General features: G+C 45.5%; 1 protein-coding gene across 1 annotated transcript in view; it reads left to right on the top strand.

The window, feature by feature from the left end:
• The window catches only part of clstn3 (calsyntenin 3), a 37,722-nt gene extending 15,170 nt beyond the window's left edge, over positions 1-22,552 (top strand). The window contains 16 exon segments of the mRNA XM_072680565.1: positions 3,055-3,204; positions 3,447-3,463; positions 3,465-3,507; positions 3,510-3,632; positions 5,615-5,902; positions 6,638-6,750; positions 6,990-7,149; positions 9,744-9,803; positions 10,044-10,192; positions 12,362-12,510; positions 14,194-14,420; positions 16,486-16,647; positions 17,098-17,243; positions 17,448-17,583; positions 18,030-18,214; positions 19,582-22,552. Coding sequence (XP_072536666.1) covers positions 3,055-3,204; positions 3,447-3,463; positions 3,465-3,507; positions 3,510-3,632; positions 5,615-5,902; positions 6,638-6,750; positions 6,990-7,149; positions 9,744-9,803; positions 10,044-10,192; positions 12,362-12,510; positions 14,194-14,420; positions 16,486-16,647; positions 17,098-17,243; positions 17,448-17,583; positions 18,030-18,214; positions 19,582-19,731 — 2,258 coding nt within the window. The 3' untranslated portion in view covers positions 19,732-22,552.
• Positions 22,553-23,993: the final 1,441 nt, after the last annotated feature.

Here is a 23,993-nt window from a genome sequence, read left to right as displayed (position 1 = left end):
AAGCAGTTCTCAGTGTGAGCTGTTCTAGAGCTGTGGGGTTGGATAGTGCAGCTCTGGGTATGAGCTGTTCTTCTAGATCTTGCGATTTAAACTGTTCCTCTAGGTCATTAGAGTTGGATTGTGCAGCTCTTGATATGAGCTGTTCTGAGTTGTGTAACTCTGGACGTGAGCTGTTCTTCTAGAGCTTTAGCGTTGGTTTGGGCAGCTCTGGATTTGAACTGTTCCTCTGGGTCGTTAGAATTGGGTTGTGGGGCTTCTTGAGAATGCTATGAGCTGTTCTGAATTTGTAGCTTTAGGGTTGGATTGTGTAGCTCTGGACGTGAGCTGTTCTTCTAAAGCTTTAGCGTTGGATTGTGCAGCTCTGGGTTTGAACTGTTCCTCTAGGTCATTAGAGTTGGATTGTGCAGCTCTTGATATGAGCTGTTCTGAATTGTGTGGCTCTGGACGTGAGCTGTTCTTCTAGAGCTTTAGAGTTGGATCGTGCAGCTCCGGATTTGTAACTGTTCCTCTGGGTGTGAGCTATTTTTACTAGAGCTTTACCATTAGATTGGACAGCTCTGGACTTAAACTGTTCCTCTAGGTCAATCGAGTTGGATTGTGCAGCTCTGGATCTGAACTGTTCCTCTAGGGTTTTAGATGCGGATTGTGCAGCTCTGGATCTGAACTGTTCCTCTAGGGTTTTAGATGCGAGGATTGTGCAGCTCTGGATGTGAGCTGTTCCTCTAGGGCTTTAGATGTGGATTGTGCAGCTCTGGATCTGAACTGTTCCTCTACGGCTTTAGATGCAGATTGTGCAGCTCTGGATCTGAACTGTTCCTCTAGGTCATTCGAGTTGGATTGTGCAGCTCTGGATCTGAACTGTTCCTCTAGGGTTTTAGATGTGGATTGTGCAGCTCTGGATCTGAACTGTTCCTCTAGGGTTTTAGATGTGGATTGTGCAGCTCTGGATCTGAACTGTTCCTCTACGGCTTTAGATGTGGATTGTGGAGCTCTGGATCTGAACTGTTCCTCTAGGGATTTAGATGTGGATTGTGGAGCTCTGGATTTCAGCTGAGAGCAGCAGTTCATTTCTCCTCTATCTCACTCAACATCACCATAACTGACTGAGGCGCCGCTCCATCAACCCACTGTTCTCCCTGAGTCCAGCGGAAAGAGGTCTCTGCTTTGACGGACACCAAAATGTCCTTGTTAGAGAAGCCTGTTAGCGTCTTATCGGGATTGACACAGCCGGCCTCGGCGGCCTTCTTTCATCTTATCTTCCAAATAGCTGAGAGAGAGAGAGAGAGAGAGAGAGAGAGAGAGAGAGAGCTAAAGGGGAGAGAGGAGGTTAAAAAAGGGGGAGAGAGAGCGAAGAGAGAGAGAGAGAGAGCATGGAAACAGAGAAGGAGAGAGAGAAAAGAGAGAATTCTGAAGTTGATAAAGCGAGATAGACAGTGAGGAGAGAGAGGAAGAAGCAGAAGGATGGAAGGAGAGGAGAGAGACAGGAAGGGAGAGAGAGAGAGGGTGGGAGAGATGGAGGGAGGCAGTGGTAGAGAGAGAGAGAGAAAAGGAAAAGGATGGAGAGGGAGAGAGAGAGAGGGAGGCAGTGGGTAGAGAGAGAGAGGGAGAGAGACAGGCTACTGTGATGACCTTGTCGATTTCACTGCCTGGGTGTGAAGGGTTCGGATGGTAATTTGGGTCACACTGAACCAGGCACCACTCAGTGAACACTCTTCCATTGTCTCTCTCTCTCTCTCTCTCTCGATTTCTTGTAGAGGTCATCTCAGTCAGAGTTATTATTATCATTAATAATAACTACAGCAGCATTATTCATATCAAATATCCAGATTAGCCAATCGAACCCAAATGACTCAGTCAGCCAGGACAGGTCTGGTGTCTGATGTCTGCTTCTGCCAAACCCAAGTACTGTTAGCAACATTAGCCTAGCGTCTCTTGTTGTAAACTAAGGAAGAACACGTCAGACAGCAACTGAGTCTTAGCTGATTGGCTGGTTCTGGGATCAGTCGTGTTCCTTTGATGTTTTGGCTAAACTGCCCCTTTGATAATTAGGGAGTCTCAGTGTCTCAGAAAAAGTCTCAGTGTCTCAGAAGAAGTCTCAGTGTCTCAGAGGAAGTCTCAGAAGAAGTCTCAGTGTCTCAGAGGAAGTCTCAGAAGAAGTCTCAGTGTCTCCGAGGGAGTCTCAGTGTCTCAGAGGGAGTCTCAGTGTCTCAGAGGGAGTCTCAATGTCTCAGAGGAGTCTCAGTGTCTCAGAGGGAGTCTCAATGTCTCAGAGGAAGTCTCAGTGTCTCAGTGGAAGTCTCAGAGGGAGTCTCAGTGTCTCAGAGGGAGTCTCAGTGTCTCAGAGGAAGTCTCAGTGTCTCAGAGGAAGTCTCAGTGTCTCTGCTTCTTCAGCCTGAAACACTGCCGAACTCAGAGACAGAGGATTTCTGCCAGTCTGCCTAAATATCTTCACCTCTCTCTCCCTCTCTCTCTCTCTCTCTCTCTCTATCACCCTCTCTCTCTCTCTATCACCCTCTCTCTCTCTCTATCACCCTCTCTCTCTCCCTATCACCCTCTCTCTCTCTCTCTCTCTCTCTCTCTCCCCTCTCTCTCTCTCTCTCTCTCTCTCCCTCTCTCTCTCTCTCTCTCTCTCTCTCTCTCTCTCTCTCTCTCCTCTCTCTCTCTCTCTCTCTCTCTCTCTCTCCCTCTCTCCCCTCTCTCTCTCTCTCTCTCTCTCTCCCTCTCTCTCTCTCTCTCTCTCTCTCTCTCTCTCTCTCCTCCCCTCTCTCTCTCTCTCTCTCTCTCTCTCCCTCTCTCTCTCTCTCTCTCTCTCTCTCTCTCTCTCCCTCTCTCTCTCTCTCTCTCTCTCTCTCTCCCTCTCTCCCCTCTCTCTCTCTCTCTCTCTCTCTCCCTCTCTCTCTCTCTCTCTCTCTCCCTCTCTCTCTCTCTCTCTCTCTCTCTCTCTCTCTCTCTCTCCCTCTCTCTCTCTCTCTCTCTCTCTCTCTATCACCCTCTCTCTCCCTCTCTCTATCACCCTCTCTCTATCACTTCTCTCTCTCTCTCTCTCTCTCTCAGGGAACATTAAGAACACTGAGCCTCTGGACTCGAAGAAGCAGCGCGTTCACAGTTTCTGGGTGACGGCGTTTGACTGTGGGAAGAATCGAGCTCAAGCTGACGCTCAAGTCGTCGTTACGGTCAAACCGTCCTGCAAGCCCGGCTGGATCGGTACACTAGTGCTAATGCTAATGCTAACTCACTATTGGTCATTTATGAATTAGTATGCTAATGCTAATTAGAAACACTGTATGGCTATTGTAAATTGGTACGCTAGTGCTAATGCTAATGCTAATTATGTTACTGTATGGCCATTATGGATTGGATAATTTTTGTTTTCCACTTTTTGTCATGATGTGAATCTGGCGTTGTGTGTGTGTGTGTGTGTGTGTGTGTGCGTGCTGGAATCTCAGGCTGGTCGAAGCGAGTTGGAATACACACCTGGTTCTGGCAGCATCCCGCTCTTCCCCAACCTACACTGGAGACGTGTGAGGAGACCGTTTGGAATATCCAGGCCACCGTAGAGCTCCAGACGGGTCACATCGGGAAAGGCTGTGACCGGGACAGTTACTCGGACCGCTCTGTGAGGAGGCTCTGCGGTGAGTGAGGGGGTACATACAGCCCGCAGGTGGAGCCTAAACTGCAAAACCTGCCTGTTTGACTGTAAAATCAACACATTTGCATATTTGTACATATTCATGTCACAGCATTTTAGCCCCGCCCCTCCAAGTTAGGGGTTGTACAGAGCGCAGTGTTCAATTCCCGGCTCATGCAGCTGCATAGCGGCTGTTTTTGTGATGTCCCGAAAACCAACACAGGCCAACCAATCCTAAACGTGCCGATTTACAGTCTAGCCCCGCCCACTCACCATCAGAGTGCTTGGGGTTTGCCTTTTGAGCAACATGTGGTACAGTCCAGCCGAGCCGAAAAGTGCCAGTTTACAGTATAGCTGTAAGTGCTTCAGCTTGAACTAGGCAAGGGACAGAGCAGCCAATCAGAAAACAGTTCATTTGCATATATAATTCTTAAAGGCACAGTAACAAAAACAGCCTGTTTTTTTAAGAGCTAAAAATTATTAGCAAAATTTGCATAAGCAAAATCAGGGAGGGCACAAGCCTACAATGACCCCCCCCACACACACACACACACACACACACACACAACCCCGCCCCCTAATGACCCCAGGCTTGATTCAGCCACTATACACTTCCCCATCCATGTAGGTCACACATGGCTTGGTTTTGTGATGTCACAAAAAACAACCCATACCTATCTCAGCAGTCTGGCCCCGCCCACTCACAGCAGAGTGCTCATATGTCATAAGTGGCCAAAGTGTCAGATATGGGCCCTTTAATGTGACTGTAGGAGGCTGCCTGGGAGGTGGGCACACACAGCTGGGAGGGCACGGGCTCACCCTGACCCACTGCCAGGCCCACTGTCCGTAATTCTATATTACTCTGGATACTCGGGGGGGAGGGGGGGGGGTAAAGAAAAGTGCTTTTAGATTAGTGCTGGGTGGATGGGGGGTGGGTAGTGGGTGATGGTGGTGGGGGCCGATGAGGGGTGGCGGCTGCCACGCTCTGTGGCAAATGCACAAGAGGATGCCGGCTGCTTTAGCGCTTATGAGCGGATTAAAGGGATTCAGTCTCCCAGCCGCAGTCCCCGCGTGTGAGAGCTAATACCGAGCGCTTCTTCTCACGGTGGAAAATTGCGTGTAAGGATGAGGATTAGCTTCTTTCGGAGACGTGTTTTCCCTCCTTGTTTGCGCTTTAACGCGATTTGAACACGGCAGGTGTTTCTGATGCTGCCGCGATTCGTCGACTGACACCCCGTCGGGCCGCTTTGCCCAAATCTTAAAGAGCTCATATGAGATCAGAGTCTGGATTTTTATTTATTTCTGTTTTTAAACAGAAGAATTTGATTGTAAACGTTGTTGCCTGCCCCGCTTGTTGAACCAGGAATGGTACAGGCCAACCAATCAGGAAATAGTTAATTTGCATATATCGTTATCATTAAAGATGCAGTAACAAAAACAGCCTGTTTTTTTCTAACGGATAAAAATGATTAGCAAAATTAGAATAAGCAAAATTAGCTTGCAGCTGTTTTGCCACGCCCACATTGTTTTTAAATGAGGCACAATACAGTGCAGCCAATCAGAGCACAGCATATTTATGTATGAATTAAAGCCACTCTGACCAAATGCTTTTATGTATATATTTTATTATTATTATTATTATTATTATTGTTACATATTGCCTGTTTTTGTGATGTCACAAATAAAAAAAACATGATAACAGTCTGGCCCCGCCCACTCACAGCAAAGTGCACAAGTCTTAAGTGGCCAAAATGTGCGATATGGGCCCTTTAATGCGACTATAGAACACAAAGCTGGGAGGACATGGGTTCACTGTGACCCCCCCCCCCCATGACTCTGCTTATCTCCAGAGCTTATTTACATACGTCTTAAAGAGGGACAGTGACAAAACAGACTTCTTAAAATAATAATGAATTTATTTATTATAGTAATTATGTAAATTAACTGATAACTAATAGTTTGGTCAAAACTGTTTTTTTCCTGCAGGTGCTGTTAGGGGTGAGGTGGACCTGCTCCCGCCCCCCTCTCCCGCGGCCAACTGGACGGCGGCTCTGCCCACCCTGCCCTCCTCCGATTCGTCACTGGTCTTCTCCTTCAACGGCTCCGCCCACGTCGCTGTGGTGCCCGACTCCATCGCCTCCACGGTAGCTGGGGACCACTTCACCCTCCAGCTTTGGATGCGAAGGGGCGGGGCCAACAGCCAGCCGCCGGCCAATCAGGCGAGAGGAACCCGGAAGGAAGAGGAGACCATCATCTGCAGCACAGTGAAGAATGGTCAGTGTGGTCAGGCTTTGGCTTTTAAATGATTAAATGATTTAAATGATTATTTAATAATTTATTATTATTATTAATTTGATACTTCTTCTGTATTTAAATATCTTAATAATAAAAAATATATATGTATATAATATATATATATAAATGATTTATCAGAATATCGTCCACCCCGTAACACAAATTGAATTACTACAAAGTGAAATATTGACCCATGCTGCCCAACCTCACATCTGACCTTTTTAAAATTAATTATTTAATTACTTTTTAAGTACATTTATTTAAATTTATCTTATGTACTTGTAATATATATATATATATATATATACATAAACGGGATTCAGTCCCAGTCCGGTCGGTCAGACGTTCTGTAGACGAGGCCTGTAGACGAGTGGCTCGGTGGTTTTAGGCTGAGTCACTGGGCAGAAATAAATGGATAAGTAAATAAATAAATAAGCAGAGGACGGCAGCAGGCAGTGGACATTAATTTCTCAGCTGTCTGGCTGATGTTCTGACGAGATCTGCCTCCTTCCTTCCTGGGTTGCTGCCGCAGGGACGGGCTGGTGACAGCACTAGTCTGTAATTTCCACACTAGGAGGGAAATTGAATAAAGAACTCAATAAGGAGTGAATCCAGCATGCGTCTGGAACCAGATACCACTGAATACGCAGGGGGTTTAATGTGTGTGTGTGTGTGTGTGTGTGTGTGTGTGTGTGTGTGTTTTGATATTGACAGATGACTCCTATTCACACTATTCGCTGTCCGTGCACGGCTGCCGCCTTTCGCTCTTCTACTGGCCGGACGTGTCGGCCGCACGGCCCGTCAAATTCCTCTGGAAGCTGGAGCAGGTAAGGGTCCGCTTTTTTCTGCACTGATGCTAACAGGCTAATGTAGCTAATACATGATGTCAGCAGCCACAGGTCTAGTGCCTGTATGAAGTGCAGCTCCGCCCATCCCACCGTATGTATTTAAGGGAGTCACAGGATGGGGGCGCTGTGGGAGCTCACTGATTGGTTCCTCCCCTGTATGTATGTATGTGCGTTTAGCATCCGCGTTAACCCCCTGCGCTGTCCTCTGATCTCTTCAGGTCTGCGACAGCGAGTGGCATCACCTGTCCCTCAGCGTACAGTTCCCCTCCGTCACGCTTTACGTAGACGGCGTGACTTTTGACCCCGCCCTCATCCACGACAACGGAGCCATCCCTAACCCGGCCCCCCGCCAGCGGCTGGTCATCGGCGCATGCTGGGGTAAGTGGGTTCGTGGGGCAGTAGTGTAGGCTTGCATGGACTGTAATTGTATGTGTGTGTGTGTGGTGGGGGGGGCATGACCTATATGATCATCACACATTCCAAGCTAGGGGGGTGTGTGGGGGTACGAGGGGGTAAATTTTTTGGCGAGGTGTGTCTTATGTGTTGGCTTGGGCATCAGAGGGTTGCAGGTTCAGTCCCCAGTGATCTCACTGCCATCCGTGTCCAGGAGCATAACTGTCCTCGCCCTCTCTTTTTTCTGTCTGGGTGGGACGACCCTCCCTCTCCCCCCTGTTAGCTGACATAACTGAATTGGAATATTGATAGTAAAAGCTAAATATTTAATTATTTGGCAACAAATCATAATGTATATAATATTTATAATTTTTTTCAGATTTTTAAATTAAAATGTTAAATTATTTATTTTATTTTTACATTTAATTTAAAATATTTTTTATTAGTTTATTCTTCTTCCTCTTCTTCTTCTTAATATTATTATAAATAATAATAATAACAATAATAATAATAATAATGTTAATACCATCAAGTTTTAATTTAAAAAAGTAAAAATAATGAATAGTTTTTTTTGTAATATAACTTCAAAACACTCCACAAATTATTTGTGGCTAAACATTTGTGCATACATAATTTATTCTGATATACTTATAATAATATAACCCTAATAAAATATTATAATTATAATTGTTGTTATTATTATTTGCTGTATTATTATTACTATTATTATCTGTTGCTTTTTTATTAAAACATCAAGTTTTAAAAGATTAAAAGTAGAAGAGAACAGACAGAGCACGCAAAGGATATTATACATCCTCATCCTCATCATCGTTCAGTGACAATAGGAATAATATTACAGATATTAAAGACAACAATACAGTAAAAAGCAGCATAAATAAATAATAAAAAAGGGGGTGATATGACTATAAAATAGCCATAAATTCATAAAAAATACTGTCTCTACTTTTCATCATAATCTGCTCAGCTGATGAGAAATGTGATGTAAATGCTCGGCTGCACTGATTATCAGCTAATTATTACTAATCAATTCTCATGGATTGATCATTCCAATACAGTGGAGCCGCCACCTACAGATCTACAGAGGCATGTACCGCCTTAACATTCTCATCCTGAAGGACACACATTCAGATCAGGCGTGTCTCAGGTCTTGTCTGGTAACTGTGTATGAGTGTGAGTGTGTGTATGAGTGTGAGTGTGTGTATGAGTGTGAGTGTGTGTGAGCATCGGCATGGCAGGCAGCAGTGTAGGAACTGTGAGGAACGCTGCATCAGCAGCAGCAGCAGCAGCAGTGATGCTAACGGAGTCTGGACCTTCTCTTCTTTAATTACAGGCTGTGTGTGTGTGTGTGTGTGTGTGTGTTTCAGTCTGCTATTAATACCCTCTGACTCATCTATTATTCAGCAAAACAGAAAAACACTTCTGCGTGTGTGTGTGAGTGTGTGTGACAGATGCCCAGCCAGGCTTTTAGTCTCCTGCTGTTCTCCTTGCTGCGCCGCGACGTTTGTTAATCACCTTTGAAAATTTCCTGCATTTTAACACCAATGACTCAACATTAGGGGCGGGGACACATGCAGAACATCACGATTGACACCTCTTTTGACCAATCAGTGACCATCATTTGCTGTCGAGTAATTATTAAGCCAAACATTTCTCCAATGTGAACTCACCCACTCTGGGGGGGACTGCCCCATCACCTGCCATGCTCCCGACACAAGGAGGAGGGTGAGGACAAGCACGTGCCTCCTCTGATACAGCCAAGTCAGCCGCTGCCCATGCAGCATCACTAGGCCGACCATCTACCCACACACAGCACGGCCAGTTGTGCTCCGGCTGCTGATGGCAAAGCACCTCAGCGCCAGGTCAAAGCCCTTAGGGCCATGTCAGAGCCCTCAGCGCCGGGTCAGCCCACCTTAGCGCCGTGTCAGAGCCCCTCAGAGCCGGGTCAGAGCCCTCAGCGCCAGGTCAGAGCCCCTCAGCAACGGGTAAGACCCCCTCAGCAACGGGTTAGACCCCCTCAGTGCCATGTCAGACCACCTCAGCGCCGGGTCAAAGTCCTCAGCGCCAGGTCAAAGTCCTCAACGCCAGGTCAGAGCCCCTCAGCGCCGGGTCAGAGCCCCTCAGCACCATGTCAGAGCCTCTTCGCACTGAACAGTCGGATCTGACGACAGATGGCAACACTGCCGTCTAGTGGTCGGGCTGTAAACACAGCGCTAAATGAACCACTGTCTGCCACCGATCCTCACATCTAAACTATTCATTAATAATCAATTCTGTGTTTTTGAGAATCGATGCGATCTGATGATTGATGTACTGCAAAACATAATATCACGATACTTCGATATAACGATATTTTCTTACACCCCTAGTTTACACGATTAGCTATTCAGGATGCTCAGAGAAGCGTATTGTGAGGTCATTTACATCACGATAATGATGAACTACAGCCGTATTGCCCGTCCGTACAGGACATACTGTAAGCTATGATGTCATTTGATCAGTATTTTAATAACCCCCCCCCCCCTCTCCACCTTCATCCCCTCCCCCTCTCTCCCTCACAGAGCCCGAGGAAAAGCAGAAGGACATTCTTAACAACAGCATCCCCGAGGCCAAGGACACAGGTGAGCTTCAGGCTCCAGAGACCCCTGAGTGCATGTGTGTGTGTGTGTGTTGTATAGAGAGATTGTATATATGCTGTTTATTTATATATAAGAATATAGACAATAAATGAACTCTGTATTTGGTTTATTATAGATTTTTATTATATCGTTCTGTATGTTTGTGTGCATTACTTTTTTAATGGCTGGTGATTTTACGCATGTTGTGGTCGCAGCCCTCACCGGTCTCCTTACTCTCCTCAGGGAAGTTTGTGGGTGGTTACCGGGGCTTGCTGTCAGGGGTAACGGTGCGTCCTGGAAGCGTGGAGCCCCACAGCGTGGTGGAGTGTCTGTATGCTTGCCGAGAGGGACTGGATTTCGGAGACCTGGAGACACTGGGCTCTGGCATGAAGGTGCTGTCACCTAGCAGTGCTCTAACAGAAACTCTTCCACTGTAACACAACACCACTCACACTGTAGCATAGCATTCATACTGTAACACAACACTACTCACACTGTAACACAACACTACTCGCACTGTAACACAACACTACTCGCACTGTAACACAACACTACTCACACTGTAAACACATTATTACACTGTACACTATAAGAGCACTCATGCTGTAACACAACACTATTTACACTATAACTGTAACAGCATTCACACTGAAACACAACACTACTTACACTGTAACACACTACTCACACTGTAACCAAATACTCATACTGTAACACAACACTACTCACACTGAAACACAACACTACTTACACTGTAACACACTACTCACACTGTAACCAAATACTCATACTGTAACACAACACTACTCACACTGAAACACAACACTACTTACACTGTAACACTACTCACACTGTAACCAAATACTCATACTGTAACACAACACTACTCACACTGTAACACAACACTACTCACACTGTAACACAACACCACTCACACTGTAACACACTACTCACACTGTAACACAACACTACTCATACTGTAACACACTACTCATACTGTAACACACTACTCACACTGTAACACAACCCTACTCACACTGTAACACACTACTCATACTGTAACAGCATTCATACTGTAACACAACACTACTCACACTGTAACACAACACCACTCGCACTGTAACACAACACTACTCACACTGTAACACTACACTACTCACACTGTAACACAACACCACTCACAATGTAACACACTACTCACACTGTAACACACTACTCACACTGTAACACAACACCACTCATACTGTAACATAGCATTCATACTGTAACACAACACTACTCACACTGTAACACAACACTACTCATACTGTAACATAGTATTCATACTGTAACACAACACTACTCGCACTGTAACACAACACTACTCATACTGTAACATAGCATTCATACTGTAACACAACACCACTCACACTGTAACACAACACTACTCACACTGTAACACAACACCACTCACACTGTAACACACTACTCACACTGTAACACAACACCACTCACACTGTAACACACTACTCACACTGTAACACAACACTACTTACACTGTAACACTACTCACACTGTAACCAAATACTCATACTGTAACACAACACTACTCACACTGTAACACAACACTACTCATACTGTAACATAGCATTCATACTGTAACACAACACCACTCACACTGTAACACACTGTAACACAACACCACTCACACTGTTACACACTACTCACACTGTTACACACTACTCACACTGTAACACAACACTACTCACACTGTAACACACTACTCATACTGTAACAGCATTCATACTGTAACACAACACCACTCACACTGTAACACAACACCACTCACACTGTAACACAACACTACTCACACTGTAACACAACACCACTCACACTGTAACACACTACTCACTGTAACACAACACTACTCACACTGTAACACACTACTCATACTGTAACACACTACTCACACTGTAACACAACCCTACTCACACTGTAACACACTACTCACACTGTAACACACTACTCATACTGTAACAGCATTCATACTGTAACACAACACTACTCACACTGTAACACAACACCACTCGCACTGTAACACAACACTACTCACACTGTAACACTACACTACTCACACTGTAACACAACACCACTCACAATGTAACACACTACTCACACTGTAACACACTACTCACACTGTAACACAACACCACTCATACTGTAACATAGCATTCATACTGTAACACAACACTACTCACACTGTAACACAACACTACTCATACTGTAACATAGTATTCATACTGTAACACAACACTACTTGCACTGTAACACAACACTACTCATACTGTAACATAGCATTCATACTGTAACACAACACCACTCACACTGTAACACACTACTCACACTGTAACACAACACTACTCATACTGTAACACACTACTCACACTGTAACACAACACTACTCATACTGTAACATAGCATTTACACTGTAACACAACACCACTCACACTGTAACACACTACTCACACTGTAACACAACAGCGTTTGTACTGTTGGTTCTGACTGTTCTGCCGACTTCTCAGGTACACGTCAACCCCAGCCAGTCGGTGTTGGTTCTGGAGGGAGATGACATCGAAAGCTTCAACCGGGCCGTTCAGCAGGTGACCTACAGAAACTCACTGCGCTTCGCCACGCCAGGAGTCCGGCCTCTGAAGCTCACCACTTCCCTCAGGTAACCGCACCACCTGTGCTCCTTAGCGACCCTCAGGAAAAACATAGCGCATCCAACAAGAACGAGAGTCTGCGTCTGTTCTACAGCAAAGGAAACACGGTGGCTCACAGAAAGCGCTGAAGGCTTCCTCACGCTGATCTGCTGAAGTGTCAGTGTGCAGTGTCAACATGCACTGCGGCAGATCGGCCACTAGGGGAGCTGTGGCTAGAGGGTACGAGCTGCTAAGCTTAAAAATTAGCTGTTTTCAGGGTGGGAAAGGTTGTTCCTGACTCCAGGTGTTTATAGACGCTGGCGCTTAAGCAGGCATAAAAAGATTGCGGCTCGGGGCTGCCAGCCACAGCCCTCAGTGTAATCAGATTTGAGGGCAAAAGGTCACGATGACCAGCTGGTGATACATCAGCGATCAGAGCGAGATAAGTATACACACTCCCACTCCCACACACCGACACAGTGCACACACACTTTTTGGCGCAGGCCTTCAGTGCCTCCTCAGGCCTTCAGTGCCTCCGCAGGCCTTCAGTGCCTCCGCAGACCTTCAGTGCCTCCTCAGACCTTCAGTGCCTCCTCAGACCTTCAGTGCCTCCTCAGGCCTTCAGTGCCTCCGCAGGCCTTCAGTGCCTCCGCAGACCTTCAGTGCCTCCTCAGACCTTCAGTGCCTCCTCAGACCTTCAGTGCCTCCGCAGGCCTTCAGTGCCTCCTCAGACCTTCAGTGCCTCCGCAGGCCTTCAGTGCCTCCTCAGGCCTTCAGTGCCTCCTCAGGCCTTCAGTGCCTCCACATGCCTTCAGTGCCTCCACATGCCTTCAGTGCCTCCTCAGGCCTTCAGTGCATCTCTTTATCTATTACAGCCTGTTTTACTGCTACTGTGCCTTTAAGACTGATAAATGTAAATGACCTTTGTTCTGATTGGCTACCCTGTAAAGGTGCACGTATTTGTCACTGTGAAATGTGTCCTTTGCATTTTACCCAGCTGTGGTAGTGAACACACACACACACACACACACACACACACACACACACCCAGAGCAGCCAACTCCAGCACCCGGGGAGCAGAGAGGGTGAAGGGCCTTGCTCAAAGACCTAACAGTGGCAGCTTGCCGAGCCCAGGTATTGAACCCACAACCTCTAACCGCTGAGCCACCACTGCCCCTAAAGTGTGTATTGTGCCTTGCTTTAGTGTGAGTGGGCGTGGCTAATACGTTGATTTGAATGACATCACAAAAATAGTGAAATCCTGTCTGGCCTAGTTTCCATATATACGCCTTCAACTGGTTGCCTTGGTGTTGTTGTGGTATCCCAGGCGATTGCCATGGTGGTGATTGTGGTTGCTATGGGTTTCTTAGTGGTTGCCTCAGTGTTACTGCTGGTATCCCAGATGATTGCCATGGGGTTGCTATGTGGTTGCTATGCTGTTCCAAATGGTTGTCTTTGTGTTGCTACAGTAGCCCCGGTGATTGCCATGGGGGTGTTGCTGTGGTATCCCAGATGCCATGCTGGTTGCTATGGTATTCTCAGTGGTTGTCATGCAGTTGCTAGGTGTTTTCTATGTTTTTCCATGTGGTTCTTGCTATAGTATCCTAGGTGGTTGCTATGTGGATGCTATGCAGTTCTAAGTGGTTGCCTTGATGTTAATGTTTCCATGGTAACCCCATCTTCCCTCTCTGTCTCTCGCCCTCTCTCTTCAGGTGCTTCAGTGAGGAGAGCTGCCTCTCTCTGAGGCAGCTGGAGGGTTACTTGGTGGTCCTTCAGCCCGACGCCCCCCAGATCTCTCTCTCGGGTGTGGGACCCCACCTGGCCCGGCCAGCCCCGGAGTTTGAGGGTCCGCGTGGAGTCCCCCTGTTCCCTGAGCTCCGGATTGTCTGCTCTCTCTCTCACGCCGTCAACACAGCCGCCCAGGGCATGGAGGGTGGAGGTGAGTCCGTGGGGGTGGTCCAGCATTCATTTTCCAGTCTGAAAAGAGGAAGGTCGCGTGAGGTCAGGGAAGGTCACGGAAGGTTGCAACGATCCCTAAAGGGGTCATATAATTAGCCTCACTGCGGTCAGTAAAGTAATGGAACCGCCTTTTTAAGACGCTGCTGGACTTTCCCCCGAGGGGAAACAGCGCGGCCAAGTGGACGAGGGCTTATAAGCGCAGGTATTGACTAGTCATTGTATCCACTATCATAATGGGGTCAGAAGCCACTTAAGCAAGTCTGTTTATCACTGTAACGTCATGTGACCACCGGCCGAGTGTCCACAGACTGGTGTGAGGTAATACGCTCAGTGAGTAATGCTGCTGTGAGGTCACTCCCTTCTGCTTGGACACTTCATGGTGGTAAGAGGGATCAGGAGTTTTAGAGCACAACAGGCGATCACTTATCTGTTTACCTCCCTTGATTGCTTTACCCTTTACCCTCTTTACCCTCTCCTCCACCCTTTTGTTATCCGTGGCTCCTCCACGATGATGCGGTCATTCCCGCCCCCGTCAGGCCTGTGTAACGTATTGTGAAGAGCATTCCCGTCTCCCTTTTCCAAGAGAAAATAAGCAAACGGGTGGTGAATGTGGTATCGCTCGCTGTTGCTGTGGGTTTTCCGGGTGCAGTACTGCTTCAAGTGGTTGCCTCGGAGTTCCTATGGTGTCCCAGGTGGTCACTATGGGGTTGCTATACGTATTTCCTATGCCATTCCAAGTGGTTGCTAGGGTTACTAGATGGACGTTATGGTTTTGCTAATGTGTCCCAGGTAGGGTGGTGCCAGGTGGTTGCAATGAGATCTCGAGTGGCTGCTAGTGTGTTCTGCGCTGGTTGCTAAGGTGTTGCTAGGAGGTTAGTAGGTTGTTGGTTTTTATGGCTTTGCTGTTGTGTCCCAGGATGTTTGGATGGTGCCATGTGATTGCTGTGAGATCTCTAGAGGTTGCTAGTGTGTTCCTTGCTGGTTGCTATGGTGTTGCTATGTGGTCGCTATGGCTTTGCCATAGCGTACCTGGTAGATTGGTAGGATGGTGCCAGGTCTTTGGTATTAGATCTGTAGGGGTTGCTAGTGTGTTCCTTTGCTGGTTGCTATGCTGGTTGCTAGAGTGGTTCTTATGATATCACTAAGTTATTTCTTGGTAGATTTCAGTTTTTGAGTGGTTGCTAGGGTTTTCCTTGCTGGTTGCTGTGGTGCTTCAGGTGGTTGGTAGGGTGTTTCTAGGTGGTCACTAGGTTGTTGGTATACTATATCGATAGGTAGGTGCCATGGCTTTGCCAGGGTGTCCCAGGTATTTGTTGATGGTAAGTGGTTGCTGTGAGATCTTTAGTGGTTGCTAGTGTGTTCCTTGGTGGTTTCAGTGGTGTTCCATGCGGTTGCTAGGATGTTGCTAAGTGGTTACTAGGAAATTGGTCGTTATGGTTTTGCAAGGGTGTCCCAGGGAGTTGTTAGAAGGGTGCTGCATGTTTGCTGTGAGATCTTTAGTGCTTGCTAGTGTCTTTCTAGCTGGTTGCCGTGGTGCTCCAGGTGGTTGCTAGGTGGATATCACATTGTGATAAATGTGTTAGGCTTTGCTAGGGCATCCCAGGTATTCCTTAATGGTAGGTGGTTGTTGTAAGTTCTTTAGTTGTTGCTAACGCGTTCCTTGCTGGTTTCAGTGGCTTTCATGTGGTTGCTAGGATGTTGCTAGGTTGTTACTAGGAAATTGGTTAGTAGGTTGTTGGTTGTTATGGCTTTGCTATTGTGTCCCTGGGTGTTTGGATGGTGCCTGGTGATTGCTATGAGATCTCTAGTGCTTGCTACTGTCTACCTTGCTGGTCACTATGGTACTCCAGGTGGTTGCTAGGCTATCACAAAGTGCTAGGTGATGCTGAGTGTGTTATCTGTGGAGGAAATGACTTATCTACACGTAGAACGTCGACAACACGTGTCATTTGACCAGGGGTGCCCAAACTTTTGCACTCTGCTCGGGGTTTCGGAATGACTGCGCTGTGCTAATCCCTCACTTTCTCATTCTCTGTCTCAATTAGCGCTCATGTCTGACGCCGTGGCCCACACTCTGGACGGCTGTGAGGTCCAGCCTCTGGGGGAGGAGCTTAACCCAGAGAAGGAGGAGCTGCTGGTGGACATGGAGTCTCTGAAAGAAAAAGGGCTGGACATCATCAACACGACGGCCTACATCGCCATCACTGGTAATGCAGCTGTATTGACCAAGCTGTACTTCTGTGGGCAGGCCATTCCTGGGTTAGCCTGCTGTACCACCATCCTTTCCACCGCCACCTTGGATGTAAATATAGCCACTGATCTACTGGGGAACACCCAGTGGTGTCAAACCGTCATCCATCTAGCCGATGGTTTGAGGTCTGATGGTCTTCCTTCTTCCGATGGTACTACCACCACCATGCTTAACAGCTGGTGCAGTGTTCTTGAGGTGGGATGCCTCACCTTTAGTCCTCCGAACATCTCGTTCCTCACCGAATCTAAACACATGTCCTCTCAGCTGAGGGTTGGAGACCGTTTGGGTCTTCTTCCAGACCATGGCAAAGTGGCTACACCTCCCAAGAACGTGAATTTAAGCTACAGTGAAGCACCCAGTTTATTTTTCGGCTAATTGCGTCTGTTTCTGTCGTTGTCATCCTCAGGGGCGGAGTCTATCTCTGTGTATGAGGACGTCCTGCGCTCTATTCGCTACCGACTAGCAAAGGGCTCCGCCCGCTTCGAGAGGAGATTCCGGCTGTCTTGCTCAGAAATGAACGGACGCTACACCAGTAACGAGCTCACGCTGGAGGTACCGAAAATCCACCGTTGCGCATTAACGCACAACAGTCAGTGCTAGATATCAGTCCTAAGTGGAGCACTTAGGGTGTATCAGTACTTAAACTTCTTCTTATTATAATTATTAATATATAATATTTAAAACTGATATTATGCATTAAAAATGATGATCGCTGGTGGTTTTATCACCTTTACCATCTTCCTCTCTCTTTCCAAGGTGAACTTCCTGCACTCTCTGGACAGTCTGTACCACCCCTCACACCTGCTGGCCTCTCAGCAGCAGTTCCTCCACCCGTCCCATCACACAGGAGAGCTGAGTGGACACACACTGCCTAATCCGCACCGCAACTCCGGTACGTTCACTCGCAGACACACACTCACAAAGGCGCTGCCCTCGTGGCCCGCGGAGTCGCAAGTCTGAATACTGAGCCGTGCCGCGTTGCCATCAGCGGCCTGAGCCAGAGAGAGCACAGTTATAAATGGCTGGGCTCTCTCTCCGGGTGGGTAGATGGCGCTCTCTCCCCTCATCGCTCTTAAGTTATATTGGTCGGCACAGGCGTCTGTTAGCTGGCGTGGTGGAGCTGGGGACCTGGCTGCCTGGCGGGTTGGGTGGCAGCACCTAAACTGGGAGAAAAGGGTAAAAAATTCGACAAACAAATAAAAAAAATGTATAAAAGTTTTAAAGGACATAGTTTATAGGCATAGGCGAGTGTGACGGGGTGGTAACACGCAGAAATCATACAAAAATATAAACACACACACACGTCTGTATGATTTTCCACATGCTTCTGTCTTGCAGTAGTTCCGGGAGCCGCAACTGTCATCATCATGGTATGTGTGGGATTCCTGGTCGTCATGGTGATCCTTGGTGTCTTCCGCATCCGCTCCATCCATCGCCGCGGAGATGGAGCCAGGGGCGGCGGCAAAGAGGGCAGCAACCAGTGGGACGATTCGGCTCTCACCATCATCGTCAACCCCATGGAGGTAACTGTAGAGAGGGGGGGGGGGGCTTGACCCACTGCTGCTGTGACTCACTGCTGCTGTGACTGTTATGTACTGAGAGTGCGTCCCACCCCCACCCACACACACACACACACACACACCCAGACACCTACACCTGTATGTGTGGTTCATAATTTTGCACTGAAAGTAACCCACCAGTTAACATGATGCTATAGTACAGATTACTAAGCAAGTCTATTAGAGATGACATCACAACTCCCAGGTATTCAAACAGTGGGGTGTGCTCCTCCTAGTGGTGCTCTAAGGAAGTGTTCTCAAAAATCCAGGACGACAACCTTGTGGGAAACAGTGTCCACATTTCTTCTGAATAATGTATGTCTCAGAATTATGAGGGTTACGTTAAAAGTGTATTTACAGTACAGACAATTGATTATAGATAATTATTTACCTGTTTAAAATCGGGGTTATTCTAGTGCTGGGTTGTTGATCGTATGGTTGTGGGTTTGATACCCACATCTGTTAAGATCGCCTGATCAAGAGTATGTGACAGCAAACATTATCTTTATCTTTAACCCTTTTTTAGTATAATTCTAGCGCTTGGTTGCTGATCACAAGGTTGTGGGTTCTAGACCCTGCTCTGCTAAGCTGGCCATGTAGTATACATTATTAATCTGAGGCAAGTGAGAGCAAACAATATGCGTGCCTTACTTTTTTCAATATAATTCTAAAGTTGAGTTACTAATCACAGGGTTGTGGGTTTGATACCCATGCCCACTAGGCTGGCCACATATATATATTATATATTATATATATATATAATTCTCCTGCTTGGTTATTGATCACAGGGATGTGGGTTCTAGACCCTGGTCTTTTAAGCTGCCCACATAGTACGTTATTGATCTTTGGTATGTGACAGCAATCAGTATATTTGTCTGATGGGTTTTTTATTTTATATTTTCAATATAATCCTAGCACTTCGTTTTTGATCACAGGGTTATGGGTTCTAGATCTTGGTCTGCTAAGCTTGCCACATAGTGTACGTTATTGATCTTGGGTATGTGACGTGGTATCTTTGTCTAATGTTTTTTTAAAGTTAATTCCAGCACTAGGTTATTGATCATATGGTTGTGGGTTCTAGACCCTGGTCTGCTAACCTGACCGCATAGTGTACAATATTGATCTTTGGTATGTAACAGCAAACAATACATGTATCCAACCTTTTTCAATATAATCCTAGTGCTTGGTTATTGATCACAGGGTTGTGTGTTTGATACCCTGGTATCCTAAGCTGGTGTTGATTTATTGGTGGGCTATATGCTTCCATTAATTATTAGCCACATTAGCCTCATAGCTAAACTATGGCTTAAATGTACATCTCTCTCTTTTAGACCTACGAGAACCGCATGGGTATGGCGGCGGATACGGAGGGCGAAGGTGATGACGAAGACGAAGTGGTGGAGTCTCCCGATGACACGGGAGACGACCAGCGAATTATCATCAAGAAAGAAGGAAGAGACTCCGCCCCCCGTCGCTACTGAGTCAGTCACGCAAAAATGAAAAAAGAAACATCCGCACACGTGAAACATGAAAACCATAATACACACACACACACACACATACACACACATACACACACACAGCATAAATGTATTTGATATCAGCCTTTGTGAATGCATTGTCTCTGGAATGTATGCTCACACACACTCACACACACACACACACAATGCACAGGCAACGTTTAGCCCACATTTAACCCAACACTCGACAATGTATGTATGTATGGCACAATGATGTAATTACTGTATGTATATCACTCGTCTGATCCCGTCGGTGAATGTGGTCTTCGCACTGTATCTAAAAATACTGAACACACCGGGTATTACTAGACGAATGTAAGCTAGCTGATTTACGTTATTATAGATATTAATAGGGCTGACCTGAACAGCAATTTACAAGCTTCAGATACTCACTGCTGTTTTTTTAACGAACGTCCGAATACTCTTTCCATTTTAAAATGACCCATAGGTTTGAGTACGTTCGTTACTGCGGTTCAGAGTGTATCCAGAAGAGGGCAGCGTTGTATTGCGAGCGCAAACTGAAAGCGTGAATGAACTGAAATCAGCTGTTTTCTGCTTTCTGATCCCAACATACTCGAGATGATTCCTCAAACCTGATAGTTGAAATTGCTTCACACTGGCAATTATCTTAGCTTCGAGCTAATCTAATCTAGAAATTTGTAAAAGCATAACATTTGTGTGTTTTAAGCTAGCCGTTTTTTCGTGTGGACGGGAAAAACACAGCGTATCGAAAATGCTGACATCATGCCAATAACTTGGCCTATTTATTTATTTATATTTTTTATTTTTATTTTAGCAGTGTGGAGTTATCAGACTGTACTGCTCTCAAGTTTTTAACACTTAGAGATAAAAAAAAAACAACAACTCTTGATTTGATCTGCTTGTAAAAGCAAAACTTGATTTGCTTTTATTTTCTGGCAGAAGTTTTATTACAAAGGTCTGTCAAACAAGGCAATGGGGGACGTTACTCGCTGCCGTCACTTCGCTTTGTTAGCTTTGCGCTCTAGATTCTTCTTGAAGCGTCTTCACTACAAATTTTGTGAGCTGTTGTCGCCCCCTACTGGCCTGATATGCTAACCTGGCCTACTAAGAAATGTGTCTTGCGATTCCATGTCTCAGAAAATACTGCTGGTGTGAACGAAGACAGTGTGAAGAAAATACTATGTTTTCGAAAATATTCAGACGGCGAAAGATTCCGAAAGCGGCACGCTAGCTATTTGTAATACGGTAACCACAACAACCAAGCTTCCGATTAGTGAAGGCCGTCATAATGAACAAACACTCAGGCTTTTAGCTTTCAGTCCTAGAAATTAGCCACTCACTAGGACAATTAAAAAAACAGCACTACTTGAACAAATTGTGTGAGCTAGTATCGCCCCCTAGTGGCCTGGCATGCTAATCTCAGCTATTTAAAACCTTTGTTGTTGTCGTTGTTTTTTTTTCTTCTCACTTCCACGGTTCCAAGTCCTGCTGGTGTTGACCTTTAGTTTTTGAGCGTTTCCGAATACTGCTTTCAAATACGGAATAGCGAAACACGAACGTCGTAGTAACGTGCGAACACTTGGAGCTTTCGCTTGATTCGGGCCAGCCCTGTGAATTAGCCACTCAAAGAGTACAATAAAAAAAATCGAGGTTTACGAGTTCAGTCATGGCTCAGCGTCACGGTTCAGTTTAGTTGTCGTCCTTTCTTCTCGGCGCACTTCACCAGTGAACGTTCCGGATCTGATATAAGCTACCTGTAGATAACTCCACTTTCCCAGCGGTCTCAATAAGGATAACAATGGAACGGTTCTCAGAAACAACAACCTCACACACACCTTAAACACATATCTACACACACTTCTACTGCAACACTCCCCCTCCTCCTCCGCTGCATCAGAATGTTCGCTCAAATCTGGGCAGTTTTGATTGTATTTAAATGTATGTAAATACAAACTACTACTACTATTATTATTATTATTAGCATTATTATTATTATTATCATCATCTTTATTTTCTTTCTGTTGTTGTTGTTGCTGTTGTTCTTATTCACACTTCTGTCTCTGCACTGTTTTCTATTCCCATGCTTACGAATTCTAGAACATGCCGTCTGGTGATAATGATAATAATAGTATTAGGAATACTTCTAATAATAATAATAATCATCATCATCATCATAATAACGATGATAATAATGGTAATGATTGGCTTGATGAGTGTCTATTTATTTGTGTGTTCAACTGTGTAATTTAAAAACTTGTTCATATCTGAATCACAGTGAAACGGAAAGGCACGTTGTTGTGTATTAATAATAATGCAGTGCTCCCCTTTCACTCCTTTCGTCGGCCCTCCCTCTCCCCCCTCCATCCCTGCCTCCCCCCCCCCCCCCCCGCCTCCTTTAATCGCCCCCTTCACTTCTTTTCGTTTTTTCTGAATGTACAGCTCAGACCCCGCCCCCTCCACCCTTTCCCGTGTCTCCCCTTGAGCACTCTCTCTCTCTCTGTCTGTGTCGGTGTACAGTGGAAACCTGTCCGTTAATAAAGGCCTGTTGTTTTTTTTTCAATGTGATACTAAGAATGGATATGAAAAACAAAACTGCATTAATATCTTAACATTATTACTATGGTTACTATTGGGACATTTATCTGTACTTACTATTGATACGATAACATGGGTTATTGACTGATTGTTATTGACCAATGGTCTGAAGTAAGATTAAAAATATAATAATAATAATAATAATAATAAATAAATAAATGAATCTGTTCCAAACGTTCATAATAAAAACACTCGGATGACGTCAGCATGTGGTCTGTGGTGAATGAGGCTCCGCGATTTAAAGGTGGCTTGTGAGAAAAAAACAAATGGACCTGATTGATCCCTGAGCCCAGATTCAGCCGATCAGCCAGGACACTGTTTGGTATCTGAGCTGCACGTCTTCAGTCTGAATCGGGGGATGCTAGGCTAATGCGGCTAACAAAGACTTGATTTGGACTGTCACCAACGTCTGATCTGAATAAATACCCAAGACCCAATGTCCAAAAGCATCTCTCAGAACACAGTCGGGTCAAATCGGTGTGATTTAGAACATGGTGTGACTTATTTTAGACTTTAAACACCAAAATATTTCAAAAATTAATTTATTTTATTTAAGAGTTTTAATCGTTTATCCACGCTGTTTTAACAAATAATCTCAGAACTTTTAAAATCTTGTTTATTTATATTTTATTCATCAATCTCAAGCAAGTACATGGAGATTTTGAGCCTGTGTTGAGATTGGTGACAGTCCAGTCAAATGCAGTGTTAGCAAAGTTAGCCTAGCATCTCTAGATAGCAAACATGTCTTGGCTGACCGACTGCATTTGAGTCATTGATCAACTGATATATTTTTTTTTTTTTGGTCAGAAGTGTTATAAGTGAGTAATGTGGCTGAAATGAGCAGTGCTAGGTTTTTAGCGCAGAATTAGCGAATACACAAATGTGTGAAACGCTAAGAAATGCTACTCAGACAGGATTCAGATTCTGAGGCAAGAAGGCACCCAGTCGTGTCTGAACCGAAGGTTAGTAATCTAGCCTTTTATTTATTTATTTATTTATTTATTTATTTATTTATTTTTATTGAGCGGGAAAAAATGCTAATGGCTAATGATAACGCAGCTAAATTTACATACCATAGCTTTGTGTTTCGGTTACAAAGACCTTCATCACTGCCTTCTGAGACGGCGAGGACAGCCCCCACCAGTTTCACACCTCAGTTAGCATCAGCACTAACAAAACAAGGACATTATTTAAACGATTTTTTAAGAAATGACTTTCATCTCTTTTACTTTACTGGTATATTTGTGATAAATGTGTAAAGCAGTGTAAAAAGCACACCTAAATGGTTGAGATGTAAACGAAGTCATTCCGAGTTCGATGTGAAGCTCTGTTGTAGAGAAACTAGCAAGTCACACTTCACAGATAACAGTGGCGGCGAATGGAACCGGGCGTCTCAAAAGTTTAATGCTCTCCAAAAGCTCCCCCACAGAACGTTATTACACCAAATGTTTACAAATGCACTGCCTGATGCCTGGGGAAATGTTTTTTGTGATAGTAATAAGTAAGTTTTGTCCTTAACCCTATATTTCCCTTGGCCATAAAAGCCATATATTGCGGATGGGCACATGCATGGTGCTTCGCATCACAATAGCTGAAATAAAAACATATATTTTTTAGCTTTACCAAGTCAAGTCAAGTCAAGTCAA

The sequence above is a fragment of the Salminus brasiliensis genome, chromosome 5 (genome assembly GCF_030463535.1).
Source record: "Salminus brasiliensis chromosome 5, fSalBra1.hap2, whole genome shotgun sequence".
Lineage (NCBI taxonomy): Eukaryota > Metazoa > Chordata > Actinopteri > Characiformes > Bryconidae > Salminus > Salminus brasiliensis.
The sequence above is the reverse complement of the archived record's forward strand: the minus strand, read 5'-3'. Positions and strand labels throughout refer to the sequence as shown.